Raw genomic sequence first — 27,167 nt, forward strand, 5'->3', positions numbered from 1 at the left:
ATGGCAGTAGGTGGCTCTGTTAAAGTGCAGTAAAAAGGGCTCCCAAAGTGTAGCACTTCGACTTCGAGTTATTTTTTCTTTTGTATTACCCAGTGGGGTAGTGAGAATTTCTGGATTTGACGTCTTCATTTCAGCTTATTCTTATCAAGTTATCTTCTCTAAAGATGTGCTAAGAAATACTAAACAATAGCAAATTAATACAAAGCCAATCAAGTAGTACATTTAAAGATCTGTATGGACTGCTATTAAAAGTGATAATAGAAGACATCAGATTAGTAAATGGAAACAACATTTTGCTAAAAAAAATGAAGCTAGCAGAAACTCTATTCAGCTAGCAATGCAAATGAGGAAAACAAAAACATCAGATGATTGTATTCTAGTAGGAAATAAACCTCTAGGGCAGGAGTGTTCATGTTTGGTCCCAGAGGGCCAGAGTAACTGCAATGTTGTTGTTGTTTTTTTAGACTTTTTTGTTTTTGAAGACTCTTGTGTGCTTTGTTTTAGTTAACTTCATTCTCAAACTGTAACTGCTTCTTTTACTTATAACAGATGCCAAAAAGAAAGGATCAGTAGTGTCACCATCTATCTCAGCCTTATTTACACCTTTATGATTATTATGAAGTATCTGCTTTAATAAAATATTTGGGGAAAAAAGTGGAAGAGAAAAAAATGGGAGACTGAGGCCACAAATCGTTTGGATGATATCCTCAGGAAAGAAAAAAAATGACAATATAAGAATGACCTGACATGGCAGCAAGAAAGCATTAATAAGCCATAAAATTAAGTTCTGTCAACGGCAACAACTTTCAGATAAACAGATTGGAACAAAAATGTGCAGCTGCCTGCAGTAAGTATCACTCATCTTAAGGAAGTCAATTAATGACAAAATAATTGAAACTAAATCTAAAAGTAGGATAGTTATGTAATAAACTTTGATGGAGGACATGACAATGACATTGACAATTCGAGTTAAGGCTCATACTGTGTCCAGGGTGAAGTGCAGAATGAAAAATTTCAAATAAATTGTAGAGTTTTAAGTTAGTGATTGTCAGATTGTCAAAGACTTCAGACGGAAGAGTTGTATTGAAATAGGGAGTATAAATCAATAAATATAGCTTTAAATCTGAATACCTTAACATATCCAAAAATGATCTCTTTGAAAATATTGGAGAAAATGTGTTTGTAAGGTGTAAGACGCTAGGGGTCACTGTTGCCCCTTAAACCTAACAGACAGACACTCAGGACACAGGGTAAAACCACTAGAGGAATGTGTTTATGATGTAATAAGAAAAATTGATTGATTGATGTTAATCAATTAGTTAATTAATTATCAGTGTTGCCAATAATTAATTAAATAATTTGGTAAGGCCCCTACTTCCTAACCCTTTTCCTAACCCTTCTGTGTAGGAAGAGGTCTATGACTTTTAGGCTTATATCAAGTTAACTGAAGCACACTTGTTTTAAGAAACAGAATAATACAATGTATGTATAAATTTAAGGATTAATGAAATATGATAATTGAATATATATCAACATAGAAGACAGGACACAAGACAGACAAATATAACACAGAAGACGTTGGCTGTTTACTGGCAATTTGGAGTTCTAATTTACCTTGTCACCAATAAACAGTTTTACAATAAACTAGCCTTTAAGGATAATGTCTGATGCTTTGTGGACTTGTGTGGTGTTTCTCTGGGTTCAAGTGAAAGACTTTTCTCACATTGAAGTGCTCTCTTGGTTTTTGCTACATGGCTCGTTGCCTGTGGTATGGTGTAATCCTGTCTTCCTCAGTTCTCTGTTAGACTCTTTGTCGTGTCCTCAACAACTGCATAGGGAAAAGTATTAAATGTTTCTGGCAACCATGGATCTAAAGCTCCCTTCTTGAAGAAATGTTGCTTCTCCGACTGGTTTCAGTCATTGGTACAGAGTTTGGCTTGGAAGAGTAAATCTTGGACTTACTTTAGGGCGTTCATCTCCAAGGTTCTATGAAGAATAACTTCTGGCCAAGGAACGTTTGTGTACTTTTGCCCTGCAGAGTTGGTGGTTTCTCACCCCTGAGAGAGCGGATCATCATTTTTCACCTCAAAAGAGAGAGAAAAGAAAAATGCACTTAGTTATGAATGAAGGTGTAACCTGTCGAGGTTGGATGAAGGTTACTTCCAATTACAGATCATGTGCCTGCTTATAATTGTATTATTTTGTCCATCACATCCAGCCAGAGCTAAGTTTATAGTTACCAGACTTAAAGGAATGTCCATTTGGGTGCCTTTTCATCTGAAGAAGTCTCTGGAGAGGTGTCATCTCAACTCTGGTTTACACCTTCATTATCAGATGAAGTACAAAGCTGACCAAATTGTTGGTAGAGGTGAAATTCAGGCATTCATTTATTGTTCACTCAGGAACAGTTGAATTTCCGCTTTCCTGTTAAATCTGCGGTCATAGCAGGCCTTGTGTACCACTAAAAGCCTATCAATTGGGCAATTTCCACTTTGTTCTACACCTTTGTAATAAGAACTAAATGTCAAGATGCACAACCACACTCCAAATGTACTTGGCATCTTGAATTTATATGCAGTGACCAAAAGGAAATAGTACAGTTAATATTTTTATTAAAAACCAATCAAAAATCTAAACTCCATAATCTACAGCAATTAAACATAACCTGATCTGTGCTGGCTCTTTATATCCCATTCTGAAACATCATCTCCAACCTGGAATACTGAAGCTACTCACTACCATTGTCAGAAGAATCTTCCCAGATAACTGAAGAGTCCAGTTCAGCTGAGTCTGAGTGAATCAGCTTTGCAGACAGCAGCAGTTCATCTTTCCCATACTGTACTTCCAAGGAGCAACACCACCCAGTCCATCTAACAAATAAACAGCTAAAGCTTCATACAATGTCCTTGCAACAAGCTCCTCAGCATCTTGGGCAAATCAATGAAGTGCTCCCAGGTCTACTACATGGATAAACAAGTCAACATAAAATGCACAAATATATACAGCAAATATTCAGAGCAAATAGCAAAGGCTTATAAACACTACTTATAAGCCTGAAGTAACACTTTGCAGATTCTGGCCTCGCTACTACTAGAGATAAAAGCAAAGTTAATGAGAGTGGGTAAAATTTGGGTGTGCAAGCCATAATTCTGAGAGCAGACAAATTAATAACCCACTATTATCTCCTATAAGAGAAATAAGAAATGAATGTTTTCAATAGCTATACAAAACTTAAAGAGTAAAGGAAACTTATCTCCAGAATGGTTAGCATTGAACATTTTCAATAAATTGTCTTCAGTCAGCTGTCATGCATGTGCACCCGGGTACCATCTTCCTGGCTCTGACAAGGTAAGCAATACCACTCCAGAATTAAAGGGGGTGCTGACTCCTTCCTCCTCCTCAGCCAAGGAAAAGCACCCAAGAGGGACAACTGACCACACCCACCACCCAAGAAACTCCACCCTTTCCACTCTCCAGAATACAAAGCTGGCTTGCTCCTGGAAGGTGGCATCAGATGTAAAACTGAACCCCTGCAAGAGAAATTGACAACAAACATTTTTATTTTTTGTTTGAGTGATTTGCAACTGTCTTTTGACTTTTTCTTAAACTGAGCTACCAGGGTGGTACCCCTGCCTTTCCTGGCCTCTCAGACTCATCTGCTTGCTCGGTCACTTCTTACATAGCAAAATCAACACTAAGTGATGTACAGACTGAGAAGATTAATATCACACCAGCAGTCACTAACAGACATGGAAAGTCAATAAAACAAACTGTAATACCAATAAAAAATGTAACACAATACAGTAGAGATGAATCAGTAGCCTAGGATAAACATTACATGCTATAGTTTTTTTTTTTTTTTTTTTTTGTGGTTACCTTTCTCTTCAGATACTGTTTAACTGGTTTGTATTGTTAAATCATGTGCTCTCTGATTCCCTTACTATATGTCTTCCATTCCTTATTCTTTGTTAAATAATCCTTCATCTTGTAGTAACTGCTGACCATGTAAGAGTCCAGGGGGGTATTTTTCGTACGTCGCTTAAACCATCCGAGATCAGGTGCCTCATCTTGAATGAGTTAATGCCAGTGAAACTCATCCAGATAAGTCGGTTTTTCAAACGCAGCTGTGTATTAGATTAGTCGAGCTGGACCTAATCATCCGAGATGAATGGGCGCGCCCGCGCTGAGTGAAAAGCCCATATATATTGAGTCTAGAAAACATGATCAGCAAGTCTTTGATAGGCTGTAACAAAATGACGAAAGAATGGGCGCATTTTTTTTTTCACACAAGTGGAGCAAGACCTTTCATTCGAAGGACATGAAGAATTTCAAGATTTAAATTGCACAAGGGGTAACACTGCAAAAGCAGCCCAAACCAGAAAAGATGGCTGGCAAAAAGTGTCAGACAAATGAAATGCATGTGCATTGTACTTACTGAAAGCAGCGTTTCATTTCCTATGTGTCAGATTAATTATTATTTAACATGTCATAATTCCAGATTAAACATGAGCACAAGGAGAACACGGGAACAGATTGAAGTGAAGTACAAGAATATACTTCAAACTGGTAAATATTGGTATATAACTATTTAAAGAATTGTTGACATAAAGAATCATATATAATATAAAAAACATTAATTTTAAAGCTAATAAGGAGGCAGACAAGCAGAAAACAGGTGGAGGTCCACGCGGTCCAGACCTAACCCCTGCAGAAGAGTTGGCTCTCCAGCAAAATGCCCATCGCCCTGTTTCTGAGGGCATTCCAGGGGGAAGCTCCTCCTCAGAACCAGTGGCAGGAAGTAGTGGTCACTTCATTTCAGGTAAAGGATGGTCATTGCATATTTGTCCTCCATGTGTGCCATAGGTATGTTCCATATAGCCCTCTTTTTTGTTGGGTCAGTTGCAGGGAATGTCATATCCCTTGAACCTGTGTCTGACCAACGAGATATTAACGAAGGTCAAATATTTGATGAAGACACTGTGTACACTTTCCAAATAATGTTTGATCAAACTCCACTCTGATCAGTTCCATGTGCCCCAATCACATTTGGAAATCCTGGTAATGAGAATGTTAGGCTGATTGTGGGATTCTTTATGGAACTGTGGGTGTTTTAGCCTGTGTATTACCTACCTGCAATGACATGAAACGCCTCTTTTATTGTCTGCACACGCAGGTGTCCAGGAAACACAATGAAAACCTGAAGGAAATGTTTCAGAGCCAAACAGACTTTACGAATTGCCTGGCAAACTGCTTTTTCGATAGATGTTCCGCATTGCCTACACTATATAAGAAAGTGCCGCTTGCAAGAAACCTCAAAGCAATGCCTACTGTCTGTGTGGTTGTGAGAGCCCGACTTCGCCGAGTTTGACTTCGAATATACGGAACTAATAAATCTTTGAGGTACAATATTCCCCCTCGGCTAAAGCGGTATCTTTCGTACAGAATTTCCTCCTGGGGCAATAAAGAATCTTGCCGATCGCGCAAAACCCTCTTTATATGAAATTCTCTTCGTATAATTTGCGCACCAATATCAATTGGTCGCTCATTCATGAACGGCGAAGCCATGACTGGATGACTTCCACACCGTCACTGATCACGTGTGTAAACTAATCCTTGTTTACGCAGAACAAACCTGCTCCGAGCAGGTTTGCGGATTTGGATGTGTTGCTATGACAACTCTTCCAGCAAGAGTTTCAAAAAACCGACAGATCCAGGATCAGGCCAAATCGTCAACAATTACATCCGGCTAAGCGAGTAATCCACGTACGAAAAATACTCCCCAGATCTGAAAAGGTGTTCTAAAAAAATCATGAATAAAGAGTTAAGTCCATTCAAACCAACAACACAACTATATTAATTGATATTTCCTTTAAAAAATAACTACAGATGCCTCTTTGTACCTACATCATAAAAACACAATCTCAGAAATGCCACAGTAAGAATCGATGGTTCCAAATATTTTAACTGTTTTCCAAGAGGTTTCAAAAACCAAAATCACTAGGCTGATAAAACTGACCTGTTGTGAAGTAGTGCAACATTACATACTGTAGGTACATACTCTCTCTAAATGTATAAATAATAAAATATATAATAAAATATATATATATATAAACATATATAAATAGTGACGGCTAGGGGGCACCACAGAGCCCCAAACTCCATAACACGAACACACCAATACAGTCCTGGGTTCAAAATAAAGGCTGTTTATTACGGACCTTGTAAACATAAGCACAAAAACAAGACGTCTCCTCTCCTCTCTCTACCACACTGCTCTTCTCCAATCAAGTGCTGCTTTTCTTCCTCCCAATCTGACTCACCCAGACAAGGCACTGAGGTAACTTTTATTGAGGACCCGGGATTACTTCTGGTGATGTGACGAATCCGGTTGGAAGCACTTCCAGGTTATGAGAAAGCCAGGGACAGCCTCCCTTGGCAGCGCCCTTTATCATCCAAAAGGGATCCCTAAAGGGCTGATCCTCTAAACTGCAACTCCCATACAGCCCAGCAACAGTCCAAACTGGGACTCTATATGCGGGACACTGCCGCCTATTAAAGTGGGGGATGAACTCCCAGCAGTGTTCTTGTGCCAGTTCTTGTACTCTTTGAGCATTCCACCCAAAACGGGGATCATATGGCATCCCGGCTGGGTATTGCCCCCATTTAGTCCATCCTTCCATTATGGCATCCTGGCTAGGTAAGGACTCATCCTCCATCCTTGGTGGGATGTCCAACTGTCCTCTGGTGCATCGATTCTCTCTCTCTCTCTATATATATATATATATATATTATAAAAAAAAATCCTGGGAGACGAGACATAATCTTTACGTGAAGATCATGGAAGACACTCAAAAGACCCGCGAGACGAAAGAGATTAAGGTCCCCGCAAGACGCTATGTGGCCAAACATGAGACTTTGTGCCAATAGATTGACCCAGGACCGTCTCGCGGTGACATAGAACACGAGATTCTTGCAAGACACGCCCTACTTACAACCAATATCAAATAAGAGCACGGGCAGCAAAACACTCAGTCGTGTCAAGGCTTTGAGCACACACAGATCCAGGGCTCTCAGCGCATATAAAGCGTATAAGAACAATACGTTATAAATGAAACGTTGACAACTAAGCAAAGGAGAAAAAGCAGCGCTGAGAAAAGGAACTCAAAAGTGTTGGAGAGAAAAAAATGCAAAAAAGAAAAAGAATAATCTAGGTGCAAATTCAGAAAATAAGTAAAGTAGTAATCAGCCCGGAACAAGTGGAATTGAAAAAAAGCACTTCCAATCGGGCTCAGAATTAAAAGACAAAGAGTAGAAGACAAAGTGGAACTTCATAAAGACGTTCAAAAATGTTGGAGCTATACACATGCAGAGCAGACACCAAGTTAATATTTGGTAGTGTTGCCTTTAAATTGCTTAACCTGAAACAAATGCACAGAGTTTTGGCCCATTCCCCGAGACAGAAGTGGTGCATTTGAGTCAAGTTTGTGGGCCTTCTTCATTGGACACAATCAGATTTTCTACTGGAATCTGGTCAGGACTTTCTGATGGCAAAATATTGTCTGCAAGCCATTGTGTTACCACATTGGAAGTACACCTGGGATCACTGTTCTGTTGGAAGACCCATTTGTGACTAACCTTTTGCTTTGTGGCTTATGTCTTGCTGTGTTCCTTCAGAATTTCTAGATAATGCCATCTATTTTAGAATGCACTGGTCCCAGCAAAACACACCCATAACACTGTGCTGCCTCCCCGTGTTTCATAGTTTGGATGGTGTTCTTTGAATTAATACCCTCACCTTCGGCCTCCATACATAGCGCTGATCATTATAGCCAAACAGTTCAAATTTTGGAGGAGAACACTCCTCCAAAAGGCTATGGCTTTGTCCTGTGAGCACCTACATATTGTACTCTAGCTTTTTTATGTCAGTATTGGAGTAATAGATTTTTCCTTGAAAAACAACCTTTCAAGCCATGGTGACGGTGCTCTCTTAGTGGTGGATACTATTGTTCCTGATGCCTCTAACTCTAGTTCCTTAGTTGTGGTGTTGGGGTTCTGCTGAACCTTTCCAAATAAAATTGTTCAGCCCTGGGGAGTCAATTTGTGCCTTCTTTCTGATTGATTGTACTGTACATTTACACTTGGTACCTTCAACCTTATGCAGACCCATAATTTTCCTCCTCAGGTCTTGTCTTGACTAAGTTCTTTTGATTTCCCCATTGTCTTAACCACAAGAAGGCACTGGCTTTACATGCTGGCCCGTATACACAGTTAATTGGCATCCAAATGAACTCAGTAAGATAATTGATAACTCAGGCCCCCATCCACGCTAATGCACTTTCATTTAAAATTGCACACATTTGTCTATATTTTCACCTTTTGTCCACACTACCCATCATTTCTGACCGCTGAAATAAAGAGTTTTTGAAATGTTTTCCAAACATGTACACTTCTAAAAATGGAGCATGGTTTGGATGGGCGTAAATACAGTTTTCCAAAAATGATACTCGAATCGCGTTCTGATTGGTTCATGCTTACTTCATGGCCTTTCCAAGGATCCTGCTCTTTATCATGGTTCAGTCACTGATTTGTCCCCCTTCATGGAAGAAAAACATTATCCAACATTGCAGAGAAACTTTCCATGGTGGTTATTGTGCTGCTTACCTGAACAGTCTGTAGTGCTACTTAGCTGCGTTGGATGCTGTGATACGTAATGTTCCAGAGATTCTCAATTGGATTCACGTCTGGAGAACACGTGGGCCAGTCGATGACATCAATTAGTCTTCCAGGAACTGTCTACACACTCAGTGCACATGAGGCTGGGCACTGTCAAGCACCAGGAGGAACACAGGGCCCACTGTACCACCATAAGGTCTGACATTTCATCTCGGTACCTAACAGCACTCAGGATACCATTATCTAGCACATGGAGGTCTATGCAACCCTCCAAGTATGTCTCCCCAGACCATCACTGACCCATTATGCTAAACCGGTCATGCTAGATGATAGTACAAGCTTCTTAACATTCACCACTGCGTTTCCAGACTCTTTCACATGTCACATGTTCAGTGCGAACCTGCTCTCATGTGGGAAGAGAATGGGACGCTATTAGCAGAGCTGCCAATTGTGGTATTATTCACTGGCAAGCGCCAATGAAACTGCACAGTGATGGGCTGTGAGCACAGGTCTCACTAGAGAACATCAAGCCCTCATGCCACACTCATGGAGTCTATTTCTGACAGTTTGGTCAGAAACATGCACAGCAGGAGCCAGCTGGAGGTCATTCTGTAGGGCTCTGGCAGTGCTGCCCCAGTTCCTCCTTGGACAAAGGAGCAGATACTGGCTACCAATAGTGACAAGGACACTAGAAAAACGTAAAACTTGAGAAGAATCTGCTAGAAAGGATAAGGAGAGAGCAATAGTCTGTGGCCGCTGCGTGCAAAACCATTCTCTTTGGGGGATGTCCTGCTGTTGCCTCTCCAGTGCACTATTTGTCACTTTCATTTGCACCAAAGCTGGTGAAGCCGATTTAGAATCGCTTATGTCTCCTAACTAGCTTCTCAAACTCACTTCATTCATCACCTTAGTAATCCATTGAAAAATTCCTGAATGTCCGATTTATCTTTTTCTGAAATAAAAGGATTCCACTTTATTAATTTATGCTGTTATACAGTATATAATTAAACAGGCGTTTTTCTTCCCACAGTGTCTCAGGTAATCTGAACATGGAAACAGGAGTAAGAAGTACATTAGGCGAGCTGATATGCGTTTTCTATTAACAGGGAATTTTGTATTTAAATTCAGTACTGTTTATTATGGCAGCATAAAATGGAGTGTTACATGAGGGTCAAACATCCAACTGAGGATTTCACTGCACTATGTAGATGTGACAATACTACTACTTATCACTGCAGCGGAGGAAAACTAACCAACAAGACCCATGAACTAATCATTAAGTGACATTGGGACAATTGCTAAATGAAACAACAAACATATAAAAATGAATGCAATATTTCTTGAATGATGTTAATTACTCTTGCTAACATTTTTAACCTAACCAGTGGCAATTCTCTACATATTATACCTCAAGAATGCAACAGTACTGTACATAACATGAACATCATGTATGGTAATTTCAGAAGAAGGTATTATAAAATACAAATAGAGGTAAAGAGTCATAAACAGACAAAAAACTTTTTTTTGATCAGCAGAATTCTCTAAACATTTCCAATATAAGTCATGTATTAAATGCTTTGCCACTTGAACCAGACATTACCAATGACCAAGCCTTAGTGATTGACCCCATGTGACTCAAATGCAGTAAATAAAGATTAGTTTGATTAAAATGAGTATATTTGGCTGTCAACTGCAAGAATATTCTATAAATATAAAATATACTTACAATAATGTATATGCCACAGTTCTAAATAAATCAGTTCCTTGATGAGTTAATTAAGCCTAGTCAGACATTGAAGTTACAAAGAGAAAATATTTGTTTATTCATATTTTTAGCAATATTCTACCAATTACTGTATGTTGACAGCATAAAGTATTTGCCCATCACAGGCCCTCCAACGTGATAGCTACATTCCTCTGCTTACCTTACAGACAATACAAATAAGGTAGCCATATATATCTGGTGCATATCAAACTGTGCAACCTCTCCCAGTACTGAATCTGCAACTGCATCCTCCCGTGTGCCCAGACCTGCTGGGGTAGACACCAACTTGCCTATAAAACTGGATATGTATTGTCAAAAATGAATGATTTAATCAATGCAAATATAAGAATGCTCATAACTAAACTTTATGTATGTGTAATATCATGGTAGACCACATACCTTGATGAAGATTACAAAATTAGCGTGAGGTTATGGAGACAATTTTCACTCCCCTCCCCACCCCACACACAACTGAAGGATGTCAGTCTAGAGAAGCCCCCCCCCCCAAAGAAGAAGTCATTACCAGTATTCACAATGTTAAATTAGACAATGCCAAAAGCAGTGAAGGGAACTCTTCTTTTTTACAAAGCAAAAATTACACAGTCCAACATATTAACATGATGTATTTTTCTAATAAAAACACAATTTTAAATATGGTTTGCTAATTCCATTCCAAAGGAAAAACTAAGAAATATATATGATATCATTCTCTTTCCAAAACCTAAAAAAATATTTGCTGGAAAACATTTATGCTTAAAATTCAAACATGGTTTCCCCCTTTAAGAGAAACGACAGTCTTGAAATTGATACTTGCTGTGCCATACACACTGTACCAAAATGGCCACAATAAATCACAGTAATGAACGTCCCATTTAATGGGAATTAGGCAATGGTCTGTCTTTCAATATCACAAAAAGTACAGTGAAAAAGGGTGATAAACAGCAATCCACCCACCCAAACATACTAAAGCGGTTAAGCTGGAGGAATGCTTTTGGATGTAATATTGGGCACTTATCTGCTTTAATAATGGGGAAGTCTGCCAAAACATTCTAATGCATTTTCCCCTGCACAAATCCCTCAGAAAAGATCACTGTAGATACCTGAATCTTATTTGTTTAAGGCACTGGATCCATCTTGGCAACACCAAAACCATTAACAAACATAATTTGCACTATTTTTAAGAATACAAATACACAAACTGTACACAGCTTAACAGCCAAATGAAAATTTCAAGAAAGACAAACAGACATCTTTGTAAATTACATGGGGAAAAATGACATGAAGTATAACTGCAAACAGATTAGTGATTATAATACAGTGAATAGCCAAGGAAATATAGAAGCTTACTGATCCATTGCAATCTTACTACTGAGCAAAATAAAAAATACTTCAGTAATACAGAATAGGCACTTTACAATTCTTTTTGTCCTCTTGTTCTTTATCAATTTATTGGGTAAATAAATTTATTCTAGCCTTTAAAAAATATTTTAACATCGTTCAAATTAACTGTTTGGCATTTAGATATACAAAGAAAATTGTGGAAAATAAAGAATTCAGTGACCTGTCAGAAAACATAACTAAATGTGCAATAATAGGGTTTTAAGAGAAATTATAAAAATGATTTGAGATCTTAAGCTTCCAGTTTTCTTATATATTAAGGAGCAAGAGTTAATTTTATTACTTTTAAAGAACTACACATTTTTATTGAGAATGTAAAAAATGTAGTTACCCATAACAAAAGTATTAATTAAACTGATTAAATATTTTACATGTGCAACAATTACAATTTAAATTATAATCATTTTCTGGGTATAAAGTTTTGTTTTGTTTCATTTCATACTGTCTATGTTAAATCTGATCTCCTGCTTCATAATATGAGTTACATAACTTTAACAAGATTGCAATAAAACAGTTTTTTTTCTTATTCCTTAGAAATATGGGTATTGAAAAAAATGTTCTTTATTAATGTATGGTAAAAAGCGTAATTATTGAAAAGGGCCATACCTAAGTGTTGATGTTAAGAATCTACAAATCAGAAAACCTATACACTAGTTAAGCAGTACTAGTTTTCAACTGTGAAGAGAAAAGGAGTGGAGAAAAAAAAACAACACAGGTGTGCAGGATTTTACAAATGAAAATCTATGAAACAATAATTGAAACTCTCACATTTTGAGAGACATATTTTAACAGTCAGCATAATCTTCAAAAGGGAATGGATGCTAGAGAATAAAAAGCTGATAGAAAAACAATTTTCTAAAGTCAAAATCTCATTTCACAATCAGTAAAAAAACTTCATTCTACTTTTTTGCCAGAAAGCTCCGATTCCCAGCCGGAGATCACTTCTTGTCCTGTAAAGTCTTTTAAAGTTTTGTGTGTGCTTCTCATGTAACCTCTTAACAAGTGACCTGTGAGAAGTAAAAGTCATTGGGAAAACAGAGGACCATACTGTAATGCTTCTTTGTGCAGCCATTACTTTTGTTCCTTCGTAGGTGCATAGTACAGTTCCAGTGGCTTGCTTACTTTCCAGTACTTCTCATTCACAAGCTCCAATGTCAAAGATCCATTCAGCGTCTAAAAATAAGAAAATGAATGTATTTTTACTATTGCTGAAACAATGCAGATTATGCTTAAGTACTGCCCCATTCTAATTAGAACCTGCTCACCAGCCTGACAAACAATATCAAATCAGACCAAGAGTTGTAATCCTAAATGCACCCTGGGTAATGGTAAGCAGTCACTAAAAAGAAGTACAAACTAAATGACAATTTCTCTCTTCTACTGTACAATCATATCTTTCTGTTAGGCGCCGCCATGAGTGGCAGCCTTTCCAGCAGCTCTATGTAGGACTTTATCTTCTTTATCTTTCTACCTTTTTCTCTATCTCTATGATGTGAATTTCCCCTTGGGGATTAATAAAGTATCTATCAATCATTCAATTTTGTATAAGTGTACATTGACACAACCAATATAAACGTACAGTTGTTGTAATTATGATATTGAGATCTTACAGTACAAAACCTCATACATAAGACTGTTATTCATGCACTCCCCTAATAAGCCATACTAAACATAAGATGTAAAATTTTGCCAAATCAATATGCGGACAACAATTCTGGATGATCTGCTGTGGCAACCCCAAATGGGAGCAGCCAAAAAAAGTAGAACATAAGCATATTGTTTTCTTAATGTACACTTCTTATCACACAAACTGATAACAGTTCAGACTCTTTGAAACTCAAGAATGATAAAGAAAAACAGACAGAAAAACAATATACACAGTGTGTCCAGAATGCTAAAGACAACTGCTGAAACATTTATTTTAACATATAGGTTATTAATGGGGAATTGGCCACAACTTTAGAGTTCTACAAGCCTCCATTCACCTGGGAAGTCTTTTTATTAGATGTTGACCTAAGGACTGACAGATAAACTCTGGGTGCTAATATTTGGTAGAATCACCACCAATACTCAATCTGTTATTATGTTGAAACTCTTCAAAGTGATGCATATTTATTAGGCTATTTTCCTAGCATACACTGTGTTAGTCTGAAAACCCACTCCTCTTGCATAATGACAATAGTAAATTGAGTTCTAATAATATCAGGGGTATCCAAAATGCCAGTGGTTATGTTATAGGATAAGTTCAGTCTTTTTCAAATCAAAATTATTTTACAGTCATGGGATATATTAATTTGCCACATACTTTTTTTTTTCCCCTTCAAACACCATTGTATTTTTTATAAATTAAAATAAAATGTCAAGCCTGTTCTTGCATTTTAACATGGAGGCGATAGGGTCAGGGTCCAAACGTGAAAAGCAAAAGCCTTAAAACTTACCAAATATGTTCACTTTAAAGCAGAAAAGGATTCAATTTAAGAAAAGGCATTTTCCGTGTTTCTGCGACATGCGTGTGGCAACAAAAGTACTTGAGAAGTAATCCATTGTGTGGAGTTCAACATTTAACATAAGCGCACCACTAAACAGCCAAATTTCCTTAGCATCAGGATGCAAATTATCTTGCTTTTGTCTCTGCAATTCTGTTTATTCCTTGGTTGTATTCTACCATGGCTTTTAACAAATGTTCCTCTGCATAAAAGATGTGTGAAGTCTTTGACATGGTGGCAGATCTCATAAAACCTTTAGGCTTATGAAAGAGTCGAGGCCACCTGCATAGTGATACTAAATTTGAAGTGTCAATCAACACTCAGCATTACACAAACACAAAAAAAGCAGAAAATGTAAAGAGCAGATTATGCTATAGAGGCAAAATACCATCAAAGCATTAAAACCAGTTATCGAATTTTCAAGTTCCTCTTGCTAAGGATATGGTAATAAAAGAATAGAGGACAATGTTTTTGAGTGAGTAAACATAATTAGCAAGTTTCACGGTTTCTTTCTGGAAGACTGTTGCTCAAGCCCATAACACAATAAGACAGCTGAAAGAGATTTACAGTATTCCCTCGCTACTTCACGGTTCACTTTTCGCGGATTCACGACTTCGCGGGTTTTTAAATACAAGTTATTGCCCGCCTATCGCGGAAGTTATGTTCCAGACCCATCAGCAACAGGAGAAAATCCGTGATATAGAAAGACCATATAAATAAACATTTTTATAGTTTAAGCCTTAAAATACCCATCCTACATGCTTTAAACACAAGTAAACTTATAAAACACACTTTGTTAACACATATGATATGTGGATGTCGGGCTAAGGATATGAGTAACATCTCACTATTATAAAACATTTTAACTTCACGCAAGACAAGACAGTGAGAAAGGAAAATAGGTGATGTACACCTAAAAGCCCGATTGTACAGGCTTTTAAATTATTGACACGCAGAGCGACAAGCAGCACAAAGCCAGCACAAAGTCCACTTTTCCTTAGCGTTCATTCAGCTCCCCACCCCCTTGACAATGCGAAGTGGCAGGAGCGTATTGCGCCTCCGGGGAGGGGGGTTTGAGCGTGCGTTCAGCCCTCACACACCCCCCCACTCCTCCTCCTCCTCCTTCTGAACGCGCAGAGCGACAAGCAGGCATTTTGGCAGAAGCAGCACAAAGTCCATTTCTGCTCTGCTGAGAGTTCAGCTGCCCCCCTTCACAAAGCGAGTGCAGACACATTGACGTCTGATTGCTGCGTGCAGTGTTGGTCTGCGGTGTTTAAGAATGCAGAAAGTGTTTAAGAGCATAGGAAGTGTTTTTAAGAGTGTGGGAAAGGTTAACAAGAGGGTGAGAAAGGTTTATAAGAGTGTGGGAAGGGTTTATAAAGCCTTAAAATATGTATAAATAATAAAATAAATATAGGTCGCTACTTCGCAGATTTTCCAAACGTTCCAGAGCCCCCCGCGATAGGTGAGGGATTACTGTATAGTAATTTTAAATCACATTGTAATTAATCAAAAACAGCGAAAGGCTTTTAGTGATCACAATTGTGACATTTTATCTAGTGTGATTATAGTCTATTGTCTAGAAAAATGGACAGCAATCCACATGCGGGCACCAACATTCAATCACATCGCTTGGAGATTACTTTTTCCCCCAAAGTGAAACCACAACCCTGGGGCTGAAAGAGTACCAGCGAGGTAACACGCATAGCTGGTCTATTTTTAAAAAGTCAAACCGAACAAAAATATTTTCTTTTCCCCCTTTCAAAAATGACATGGACAAACTGTATTGAAATGTGTGCAAGCTTAAATGTGGTTCAACATTTGATAACACTCTTGGCTTGAAAAGTAGACTTGTTTGGTAAGTTTTAATGATTTTCATTCAATGTTTTGACACCATTCCCATCTTCCCAACCCCTTTATAAAACTGAAGAACACACTAGGCATATTTTAAAATTTATGAAAAAAATGCTTCATTTAAGAACACAATTTCATGTGGTAAATATACAGTATCTCACAAAAGTGAGTACACCCCTCACATTCCTGTAAATATTTTATTATATCTTTTCATGGGACAACACTGAAGATATGACACTTTGATACAATGTAGTCCGTGTATAGCTTGTATAACAGTGTAAATTTGCTGTCCCCTCAAAATAACTCAACACACAGCCATTAATGTCTAAACCACCGGCAACAAAAGTGAGTACACCCCAAAGTGAAAAATGTCCAAATTGTGCCCAAAGTGTTAATATTTTGTGTGGCCACCATTATTTTCCAGCACTGCCTGAACTCTCTTGGGCATGGAGTTCACTAGAGCTTCACAGGTTGCCACTGGAATCCTCTTCCACTCCTCCATGATGACATCACAGAGCTGGTGGATGTTAGAGACCATGCTCTCCTCCACCTTCTTGTTTGTGGATGCCCTAGACATGCTCAATAGGGTTTAGGTCTGGAGACATGCTTGCCCAATTCAGCACCTTTACCGTCAGTTTCTTTAGCAAGGCAGTGGTCGTCTTGGAGGTGTGTTTGGGGTCGTTATCATGTTTGGAATACTGCCATGTGGCCCAGTTTCTGAAGGGAGGGGATCATGCTCTGCTTCAGTATGTTACAGTACATGTTGGCATTCATGGTTCCCTCAATGAACTGTAGCTCCCCAGTGCTGACAGCACTCATGGAGCCCCAAACCATGACACTCCCACCAACATGCTTGACTGTAGGCAAGACAAACTTGTCTTTGCACTCCTCACCTGGTTGCCGCCACACACTTGACACCATCTGAACCAAATAAGTTTATCTTGGTTCCAGTAATCCATGTCCTTAGTCTGCTTGTCTTCAGCAAACTGTTTGCGGGCTTTCTTGTGCATCATCTTTAGAAGAGGCTTCCTTCTGGGATGACAGCCATGCAGACCAATTTGATGCAGTGTGCGGCATATGGTCTGAGCACTGACAGGCTGACCCCCCTACCCCTTCAACCTCTGCAGCAATGCTGGCAGGACTCATACATCTATTTTCAAAAGACAATCTCTGGATATGACGCTGAGCATGTGCACTCAACCTCTTTGGTCGACCATGGCGAGGCCTGTTCTGAGTGGAACCTGTCCTGTAAAAACCGCAGTATGGTCTTATCCACCATGCCGCAGCTCAGTTTCAGGGTGTTGGCAATCTTCTTATAGCCTAGGCCATCATTATGTAGAGCAACAATTCTTTTATTCAGATCCTCAGAGTTCTTTGCCATGAGGTGCCATGTTGAACTTCCAGTGACCAGTATGAGAGAGTGTGAGAGCGATAACACCAAATTTAACACACCTGCTCCCATTCACACCTGAGACTAATGAGTCACATGACACCGGGGAGGGAAAATGGCTAATTGGGCACAATTTGGACATTTCTCACTTAGGGGTGTATTTACTTTTGTTGCCAGCGGTTTAGACAATGGCTGTGTGTTGAGTTATTTTGAGGGGACAGCAAATTTACACTGTTATACAAGCTGTACACTGACTACTTTACATTGTATCAAAGTGTCATATCTTCAGTGTTGTCCCAGGACCTAACAGTCACCCTATATAGTAACATCACTTTTAGTTGACAAGGTCAGTTGTAGCAGTGAATAAATGTGATACACAGTCATTTTGGAAAGGTGCAATGTCAAAGTCTACAAGTTCTTCAGAACCACCCATTCAACTCTCTTTTCTATGGAGATTTCACACTTAAGCAAGGAATTTAACACTTGTGCCAAAAATGTCACCAACTAGCCAAATTCACCAAATAGAGGGTGTGTCTGGATACGTTTGGTACTAAACTGTACATCTAGCCCTGTGGAACATTTGCTAGGATTATTGCATCACAGCTCCAAGGACAAGTAATCAACTCCCAGACGAATCTATGTCTTTGTGAATTCTCAGTCATGTCTGTGCCCAGTTTTAATGTGCTATTAAGGTTTTACCCAACAATATTTTATACGGCACCATTAACAGCATGGGTCATCTCAAGGACTATTACAATGCACTACCAAAACATGTGTAAGATACGCTAAATAGAGACAGACTAAACTGATGGGTATAAAAAGTATACAGCATATGGCTGTGTATATGTGTAAGTAGGCTCCAGGATGGAACAGCTTCCAATCAAGATTTGACATCTGCTTTGAGTCTGATTACTCTAGTGTACTTTATAGCTTTATTGAGACAGAATGATTTGACACTACAACCTAAATACTTACACAATTTTAAAAAGAGTAACAAGTTTCTATTGATTTTACAAAAGGTAAATCTGTGAGTCACAAGCTCCATTATTACCATACAAGTATTTAAATATTACCATAATAATAAACCTAATTTAAGGCAACAATTTGATGCTGTAACAATCATAAACAGGACAAAAAAAATAGAGAACACAAAGCCAAATTTATTAATTTGATTTATAATTTGATTTATTTATACATATACTTACAGTGAACTGGCCCCCTGATGTGGTGATGTAAATTGTATATTGCTTCTCACTCACATCCTCCAAATTGACTGCCCTGCCAGCTGAACTGGGAGTACTGCTTTCTGCAGCTTTCTGCTCTTCTTCCAAAGCAATACGAAGTGCCAGATATTTTGATAAGTGATCGACAGTGGCATTGGCTGTGGTTTTCACATAACTGAATACAAAAAAAAAAAAAAAAAAAAAAAAAAAAATCAGCAAGGACTAGTAAGTTAAAAAAAAAACAAAACAAAAAAAAAAAAAAACACACACACCTAAAATTTCTCATTGGTTTATGCAGGAAAAGAATTTCAATAATATGTTTGCACCATATTTGCAAATTATACAGTTACGTATCTACAGGACTTAATGTTTATTGTCATTATATAATTATTTTTTACTTCCTTACCGTGTTTGAGAGTATTGATCCTTATCAACCAAAAGAGGGTGCGGTCTAAACACAAGCTCAATCTCTGAGCCAGATGACTCATGTGGACTTGCCACACCCCCCTCATGTGACTGGTCCAAATCGGGACAGGACTCATCTGATGCCTTAGATCGTTTACGACTAGGCCCTGCCTCTTGAGCTGCACTATGGGTAGCACTGTGTGTAGATCCGTGGGCAGATCCATGGCTCACATGAGAGCGACTATCACAGTTATCCTCGCCACCACTGAAGGTGGTATTATCAGACTCTTGCTGGTGCTTTCTGACTCGCTGAGCTCTTGAAAATTAAAACAAGTATTTTAAAAAATTAGAAAGACAGACACATGGCAGAAAATTAATAAAATATCTCTCCCTGAAACATTAGCTTTTTTTCCCCTGCAACATCTTACATGTACTATTTCAAACTGCTGGTTAGTGGAGGGAAATAAGCAATCTATGTAGTTAATCATGAAAAAAAGGCAGCTAAGAACACATGCCTCATATTAAAAGCAAAATGTACTGGAAAAAGACCTATGAGCTATTCTAATGCACTTCTATTATGAAATTTCATAAAACTGACCCTGTCAGATAAGACTGAAACCACTTATAAAATAATTTTGAGCAAAGATGCTTACTAAGTTGAAATGCAAGTTACTGCCAGAGTTGCACCCTACAGATAGAAAGTAAGGCAGTATTAGATACCTACACCACAAACACAAAGAAATTACTGCAATGTTTGTTTTGCATTTTTATTTGATTTAACATCTTCCAAACAACAAAACAAATCTGTACAGTGCTCAATTCAACTTCATGTGACAAGATCTACAACAAATGAAAGAGATATTAGGAGCATATTATTAGACAGTTTTCTTAGAGATTTCAGGAAACAAAAGTACACATCAATTTCACTTCTCATGCACATTTTAGTCAGAAATGAGCTGGACTAACTGGAGGGGAAAATGGGCTTAACAATGGTCTGGCTACACCACACTCGTAATGATGGAACAAATACATTAAGAACATCAGTTTTAAAGCATCCGTGTCCATATCCCTCTGTATTTTATAGCAATGATTACATTTGTATTTTTTTCTTATAACCTACCTGTGCATAGCTTGCATTTTAAGTCCCTCTTCAATACTAGAGCTGAGGGCTTGCTGGTTGTGCAGCCGGCTAAGTCTTGCTAGAACTCGGTCTTGGTGGGCTTCATACTCATCTCGACTTGGGTAAATCTTGGAAATGAGGGCATCAAAATTTGGATCAGGACGCAGAGAACGTTTAGACACTAATTTCTTACGACAGGTTGGACATTCCTTATTGCTAGAAGGGTGAAAACATCAATTAGAAATAAAATTAAACTGCCAAGAATTTCACAAAATTTTTATCTATTCCAAAACCAATTCAAAAGCAAATGTTCAATATTATAAGTCACATTCCTCTACATTTGAAGTGCAAAAGAGTTGCCTAATTAACAGTTTGTCCTATAGGACACAAACTGCCTGTTAATATACTACTGTAACTTTCTACTAGCAAGATATTTACCCGCTGCGCAAAGCAGTTACAATGCAGTCTGAGCAAAAACGATGCAGGCACTCCTTGGTTGTCATGGTATTTTTCAGCATGTCAAGGCAGATTGGACACATTAACTCACTATGGAGACTACGTGGAGAAACTGCAATCTCTGTTCCATCCATTATTGCTTCCTAGTTATTAAAAAAAGGGAGCAAACAAGCAAAACAATTAAGCTATAGCATGCCATACAATGTTAGCTAGCAAATATAAATGAACAACTGAAAAAGGTTAACTTCTAAATACATTAAACCCACTAGTTGCTTATCTGCCTTACTCTAATTTAGAAACTGGAGAGCTCATCTCACTATTTTAAGCATTGTATGCTAAAAGACATCACTTTATATCACACTGACATCTTTTGCAAAATTACATTATGCACCTTGTTGCACAACAGCAATGTCATAATGCAAAACTAAATTAAAAAATAACACTCTAGAGAAATTTCATATAAAGGCTTAGAAGTAACCAAGCTTTCATTTTTTTCACTTTTGCCAAAAAGAACAGAAAAGGAGTTATAAAAAAAGCTTCAAAAACAAAAATTAGCAAATGTCATGTATCATTTACTATTTAGATAAGTTGTTCAGGAAAATATTTTATATTCACCAAAGTCGTCTTATTGAACTCGACCCAATTAAACAGACAACTAACACTAGCTGGCAGAACTTACTATTCTGATTTACAAAGAGAAAAATTTAGTAAAGAAACATGTACAGGGGAGGACCACAGGCTAAGTGGAGAATCTGCTCAAAAATTAGCAGAGGGGTCAATCCACGTGAAATCAAGAGATCTCCCAGCTAACCATCTCCAACTTTCATGGGATTGGCTCCAATTTTATTTAAAAAAAAAAAAAAAAAAAACTAGTTCATGAACAGAAAGAGAGAGGCCACCCTGCTAGATGAAAACTGCTAGTTAGCCATAAAACAGGATGGCCAGATTACAGTTTTGTGAAAATATACAAAAGAGTCTGGAGGATTCTGGAAAAAGGCCTTGTGGACAGATGAGACAAAGATTAACCTGTATCAAAGTGATTGCAAGAAGACAATGGTGAGATAAAAAGGAACTGAAAAGATCCAAAGCATACCACCTCATGTGTTAAACATGGTGGCAGGTGGTGTTATGGTTTGGGCATGTATGGCTGTCACAGATACTGGCACACTTCATTGATGACGGAACTGCTGATGACCATGGGACAATGAATTCTGGGGTATATAGAAACATCTTATCTGCTCAGGTTCCAGTAAATGCCTCCAAACTCAGATGGCAAGTTGGACGGTGCTTCATCTTATAACACGATAATAACCTCAAATATACTGCTATGGCAATAGTTTTTCAAAGCTCCAAATTGGAAATTTCTTGAATGGCCAAGACAGTCACCCTGATTTAAATCCAATTCACAATAAAACCACAGCCCAACAATTTGCTAAAGACTCTGGCGCCTTTCAACCATTTGGGGACAGCCACATGGCTGTCTTCTAAGGTATTGAGTAGAGAAACTGCCCTCACTGGAAGGAAACCAGAAGAAGCAATGAGCAACTGCAAGACAGACAAGCAGAGTTTCAGGACTGTAGCAGTCCAAGACCAGAATTCCATGATCCCACTCTCAATCAGACATTCCCGTAGATCTTTTCAAAGTCAAGCACGTATCAAATCCTGTGATAGAATAAGTGAACATAAAGTTACGGACAGACATATGCTTGGTTCTCAGAAAACTAGCCCGCTATCCAAACTGTTCTCAAAAAAAAAAACTAGTTCTACTAAAGAAATAATTTTCCGTAAGTCTTAACTTTTCAACGGTTAATTGCTAAATGCATGAGATTTTTAGGGATTGTTATTTAGCATTGGATGTCTTTAACTACTACAATAGCAGGACCATAGTTGCACATTTGCCAATTTATGGCTTGCTAAAAATTGCACACAAATTATTTCATGCTATAGAGCAACTTTTTCCACTAAACCGCATCAGATCTTTCAAATTTTGAAACGTATTACTCATGTTATAGTTCTTCCTCAGCAATGATGTACCCGTCTGAAAGAAATCGAAAATTTTGATTTATGAGGAATTGAAAAATGGAAAAAATAATTTTCTATGTCTATATTTCAAATGCATGACAAAGTCTGCCATTTAAAGAATTATGCCACAGTAAAGAGCTGGTTTTAATTATTAAATGCACAAAACATGAAGTTGGTACCCTGGACCAAACTATATTTACGAGGGTATCAAATGAGCCATGTTTTACTACAGAAAGAGAAATGCAAAGTACAGGGGCATACTACTTATAATTGACTAAACTGTTCTTTATTTTCAATCACTTTCAAAACAAAACCTCTAATTCTGTTTGTTTACATATGTAAAGTGGTTACAAAATGAAAATCTCATATGTCATAAGTTTACAACAATACCAGTATTCTATAAAGGATGAAATGCTGAAAAAATGTACATTAACTGTTCCTAACGTAACATTATCCTTTACTTTTAAATGAAAAGAATGTTGGGTAAGGAAAGTGCAGAACTAAGCACAGCATCCCTGCTAAATTGATATTTTATTAAAACACACACCTGAGGAGTTCTGTGTAATTCATACAGACTGAGTTCCCAGTTTTTACTGGGGTTCTGCACATTTGCAGGTGTTGCCATGGTCAGCGTGGATGTTCAACCTGCAAAATAAAAAGTAAAAATGTTAACATTTCACCTTTTCTTCCAAGACATAAAAATGTTGCACGAAAATGAAGACTGCTGTAAGGGAGACTATTTCACACTATCACAGAATATCAAACTTGGATATGATAGAATATGATAACAACAATGATGCTCCAATCAATCAGCTGCCAATCAGAATCACCAATTTTCACTAAATAAAAAAAAAAAAAGATATTTTCTAAGTTTCATGATTATTTAGTTGCAATGCTCCTTTACACAAGGTAATGCACAAGATGAGCCAGCAGAATCTTTTTTTTTTTCCTTTTGCACCAAACTTCCTGAAGTGAAAACAAATAGCAGCTAGTGAAGACTTCTTTTATTAGTGAATGAGAGGTGATTGGCATATTTGCCTTTATGTTAAAAAAAGTGGAGGAATAAACTGAAAAACGTAAATCAGAGAAGTTGTCCAGGGCAAATCAACAAACGGCAAGGAAAGCTACTATACTTTAAGGAATTCAGACCTTTATTTTGTCTTTTAAATTAAAGTGGCTTGTTTACAATACAGAAGCTTACGCTTTTAGGTGGAAAAAGAAAAGATAAAGACAAATTTGAAATTGCTGCTACGATTTGTACTGTGTTTATTACTCGTTTCTATGTGTCATACAGCATAGATTTTTGTAAGAAACAAGTACTACATAATTAAAATGGTAATCCATATTTTGTAATTACACCTCAAGAATTACCAACGTCTAGCTGAAACACTGAAGGAAAAAAAACACCTATATAAATAAAGTAAACAAATATTTTAACAGCAAAAAGCTGTAGTGCCATTAATGATTTAAAATAATTAAAAATGCACAAGTTCATGCATATTTACATTTAAGCAGTGTTAAATTGCCAATATAAATTGATTGTGTGAGAATATACTGTATACAGTATACACATGTATTTCTGTTAGAGAAATGGTGAAAACATTTTTTTTTAATTAAGTCTAGTTTCAGATAAGTGAATTACAGAAAAAATGAAATATTACAGCTTGTAATTTTAAGAAGCATTTTATTTTCTTTTATGCCATTATGTATCATGGATAAATACTTTTGTGCATATCTTGTGAATTTCCCATTGGGATTAATAAAGTATCTATCTATCTATCTATCTATCTATCTATTAAAGCATTACTTTATTACATTTTATTTATTTTAGTATTTTAAGCCTACAGAATTTAATTTTGTTAACAAAAAATTAACAGTTAACACCTTAAGTCTTATAGGCAAAGGACAACAGCAGGGCTCCTTCTTAATCTAAGGTGCCACCATATTAACTGAATAATGGAGAATTAGTCTGCAAAAATCTTCATATGCAGCTGACCATTTAATGTTAGTAAACAGCAGATTTTGTTTTGATTACTTCTCATATTCAGTTGGTCACAAGAGCTCGCCCATGATGATTTATCACGGAATTTCTCCAAGATGTCCATTTGTTCTCATTAAGTATATATTACTACTCTGGAGTCTGTGTTTGGATACAATGTACAAGGTTTTATGATTAGGCAAAGTCATTTACTTGTTGAAAAGAACTTTCACAATAGCACTCAATCCTGAATTATACCTTCTGCTATTTTCATCCAAGTAACAAATCAAGTGTATTTCAGTTAGATCGAACTTTATAGAACTTTATTCGACTACAGGGGAAAACTGACACTACTGTTTAGGAGCTTCAAATATGTGAGAGGAAAGAGGATGTATTTATGATGTTCTGCTTTACATTAAATGTGATGGTAGAACTCTAGTCACATAGTTAAAAAAAAAAAAAATCAGTCTTTATTGCCGCATTTTAATTAAGTTAAAAAAAGTTGTATAAATATGCCTGGACAGTAAGCATTCAGGCTGCATGTAAAATGATTAACTTCTCTCACATTTACTCTGCTGTTTTGCATTCTCAGCTCAGATCAACACACATGGGAAAGATGGTTGAGTTTAATCTAGGGTCACTTCACCTGACTGTGCTCCAGTTGGAAAAAGAAATATAACCAATCATATTTCAAATATTTTAAGTTGCCTTGCATAAAGGTGTCATCCAAATAAGTAAATATAAATGTAAGATATGAATAAACAATATAATAACAAAAATAAAGGGTAAAGCTACTGAGCAGACTTCTCCACATAGACTTTAAGGGAACTATCTAAATCCTGTCAATTGTACTGGTTTTTCAGATTAGTCAACTCTTCACTAATAGTAAATGTCTTAAATTAAAAATGGCATCTGCTATTCTTTTTAACTGCTTATTCGGTTCAACTTGGGAACCAACCCATGGTACGATATGAGTGAAACTTGTGTCGCATTCGGGCACCCAGCAACACACACTTGACTCTCCAAATAACAAGCAAGACTTCATTAGAAGAAAAGGGTTGCTTGCAAGTAAAACTTCACATTAACTTTTTTGGCCTTGGAATAATATTAAATTATTTGCTAATCTGAATCCTGACATGAAATAGATGCCTAATGTACATCTACATGACAGTTCTGTTCTGTAGACTGTTAATCTTTCAGGGTTTGTTTATTGATAACACGTGAAAGAGAAAGACATTACCAAAAAACACAGATTTTTAATTTTTTCTTAAACTTTCATAATAAACATAGTACCTTTGGCATTGTGATATATATTACGGTTCTGTTCTCATTTCTGTTATATTTGATTTTCATTGTCTTTTTCATTCAGTAAATGCAAATGGTTACACCTCTAAACACTGAACACGAAATACCTAATTGTGCTAGGCGCCTATGTTAGTTTTCTACCTGCCATACAGGGGACACACTTCGCCATCTTTCCCTTATTTACCTGGTAACTCCGCTGTTTTCTACCACATTTTGTTTCGCGCAAATAAAATAGACATGCGCATTACAATGTTTCACAATGTCGGCATGATCAAAAAACAGCACGACCACTTGGTATCTTTAAATGTTCCTCATTCATTATATTACGAAGGTTAAACAAATAGTACCTTAACATAAACAGACTCGTAACATCACTGTATATTTCACAGATACGTAATAGGCTCCTTCGGTGCCTTGCAGGATGCAACAGGCTGCTGGATAACCCACCACCTGGAAAAAGAATATCTTAACACAAAGAGGCACCTACACTTTATTGACCAGTTATTTGGACCATGTTCGTTTCACAGAGAGATCATGGCTGCCAACGCTTATAAGATAAACAACTGTAGAACATATTTATAAACTGGAAACACAGAATCAGCATGCCACAAAATCGGAATTAACACATCGCAAGAGAATTTAGGCCGATTCGGCCGTTGCTCTTACCCTCAACCTGGCTCTGTCGTCATTTAATCCCTTCTCAAGACTGTATCTCCTGTTCCTTGTTAGTGGTGTTTTGCTAGCGTTACGCCGCCGCCACCACCTCCTCCTCCTCCTCTTCTCCCCCGACGCACGAGGTGCTCCAGCGTCTGATATCACAGTGCAATCTTTTGTTTCTTGTACCTAATAAATAAAATAATAAATAAACAAAAGTCCCTCAAAAGAGTCCCAAGGCGGCCATTTTGGATCGACGTCACTTCCGGGACTTTTCGAGCCGAGCCTGCCTTGAGTTCCTCACGGGCAGAGTGCACGATAATACCTGATTGGAGGTAAAGCTGTTTAGTTCGGCCTCCCGACATTTGTTATTGGCTGTATAAGCTATATGCAAATTAAACTGCCGTAAAGCAGTTGGGCGTCTTAGCAATTACAGGT

General features: G+C 37.5%; 1 protein-coding gene and 1 pseudogene across 1 annotated transcript; one reads left to right on the top strand and one right to left on the bottom strand.

The window, feature by feature from the left end:
• Nucleotides 1-27,167, top strand: part of LOC114651509 (retinoic acid receptor RXR-beta-A-like) — a 285,453-nt pseudogene that overhangs the window by 30,743 nt on the left and 227,543 nt on the right.
• On the bottom strand, nt 9,633-27,018 carry LOC114651456 (E3 ubiquitin-protein ligase RING2-A-like). The gene is made up of 7 exons (XM_028801329.2): nt 26,742-27,018; nt 23,340-23,437; nt 20,753-20,913; nt 20,315-20,530; nt 19,196-19,510; nt 18,772-18,964; nt 9,633-13,009 (listed from the first exon to the last, which is right to left on the bottom strand). Exons 2-7 carry the CDS (start codon nt 23,415-23,417, stop codon nt 12,908-12,910), a joined length of 1,065 nt encoding a protein of 354 aa, XP_028657162.1. The 5' UTR covers nt 23,418-23,437; nt 26,742-27,018; the 3' UTR covers nt 9,633-12,907.

This window comes from Erpetoichthys calabaricus, chromosome 1, assembly GCF_900747795.2.
Source record: "Erpetoichthys calabaricus chromosome 1, fErpCal1.3, whole genome shotgun sequence".
Lineage (NCBI taxonomy): Eukaryota > Metazoa > Chordata > Cladistia > Polypteriformes > Polypteridae > Erpetoichthys > Erpetoichthys calabaricus.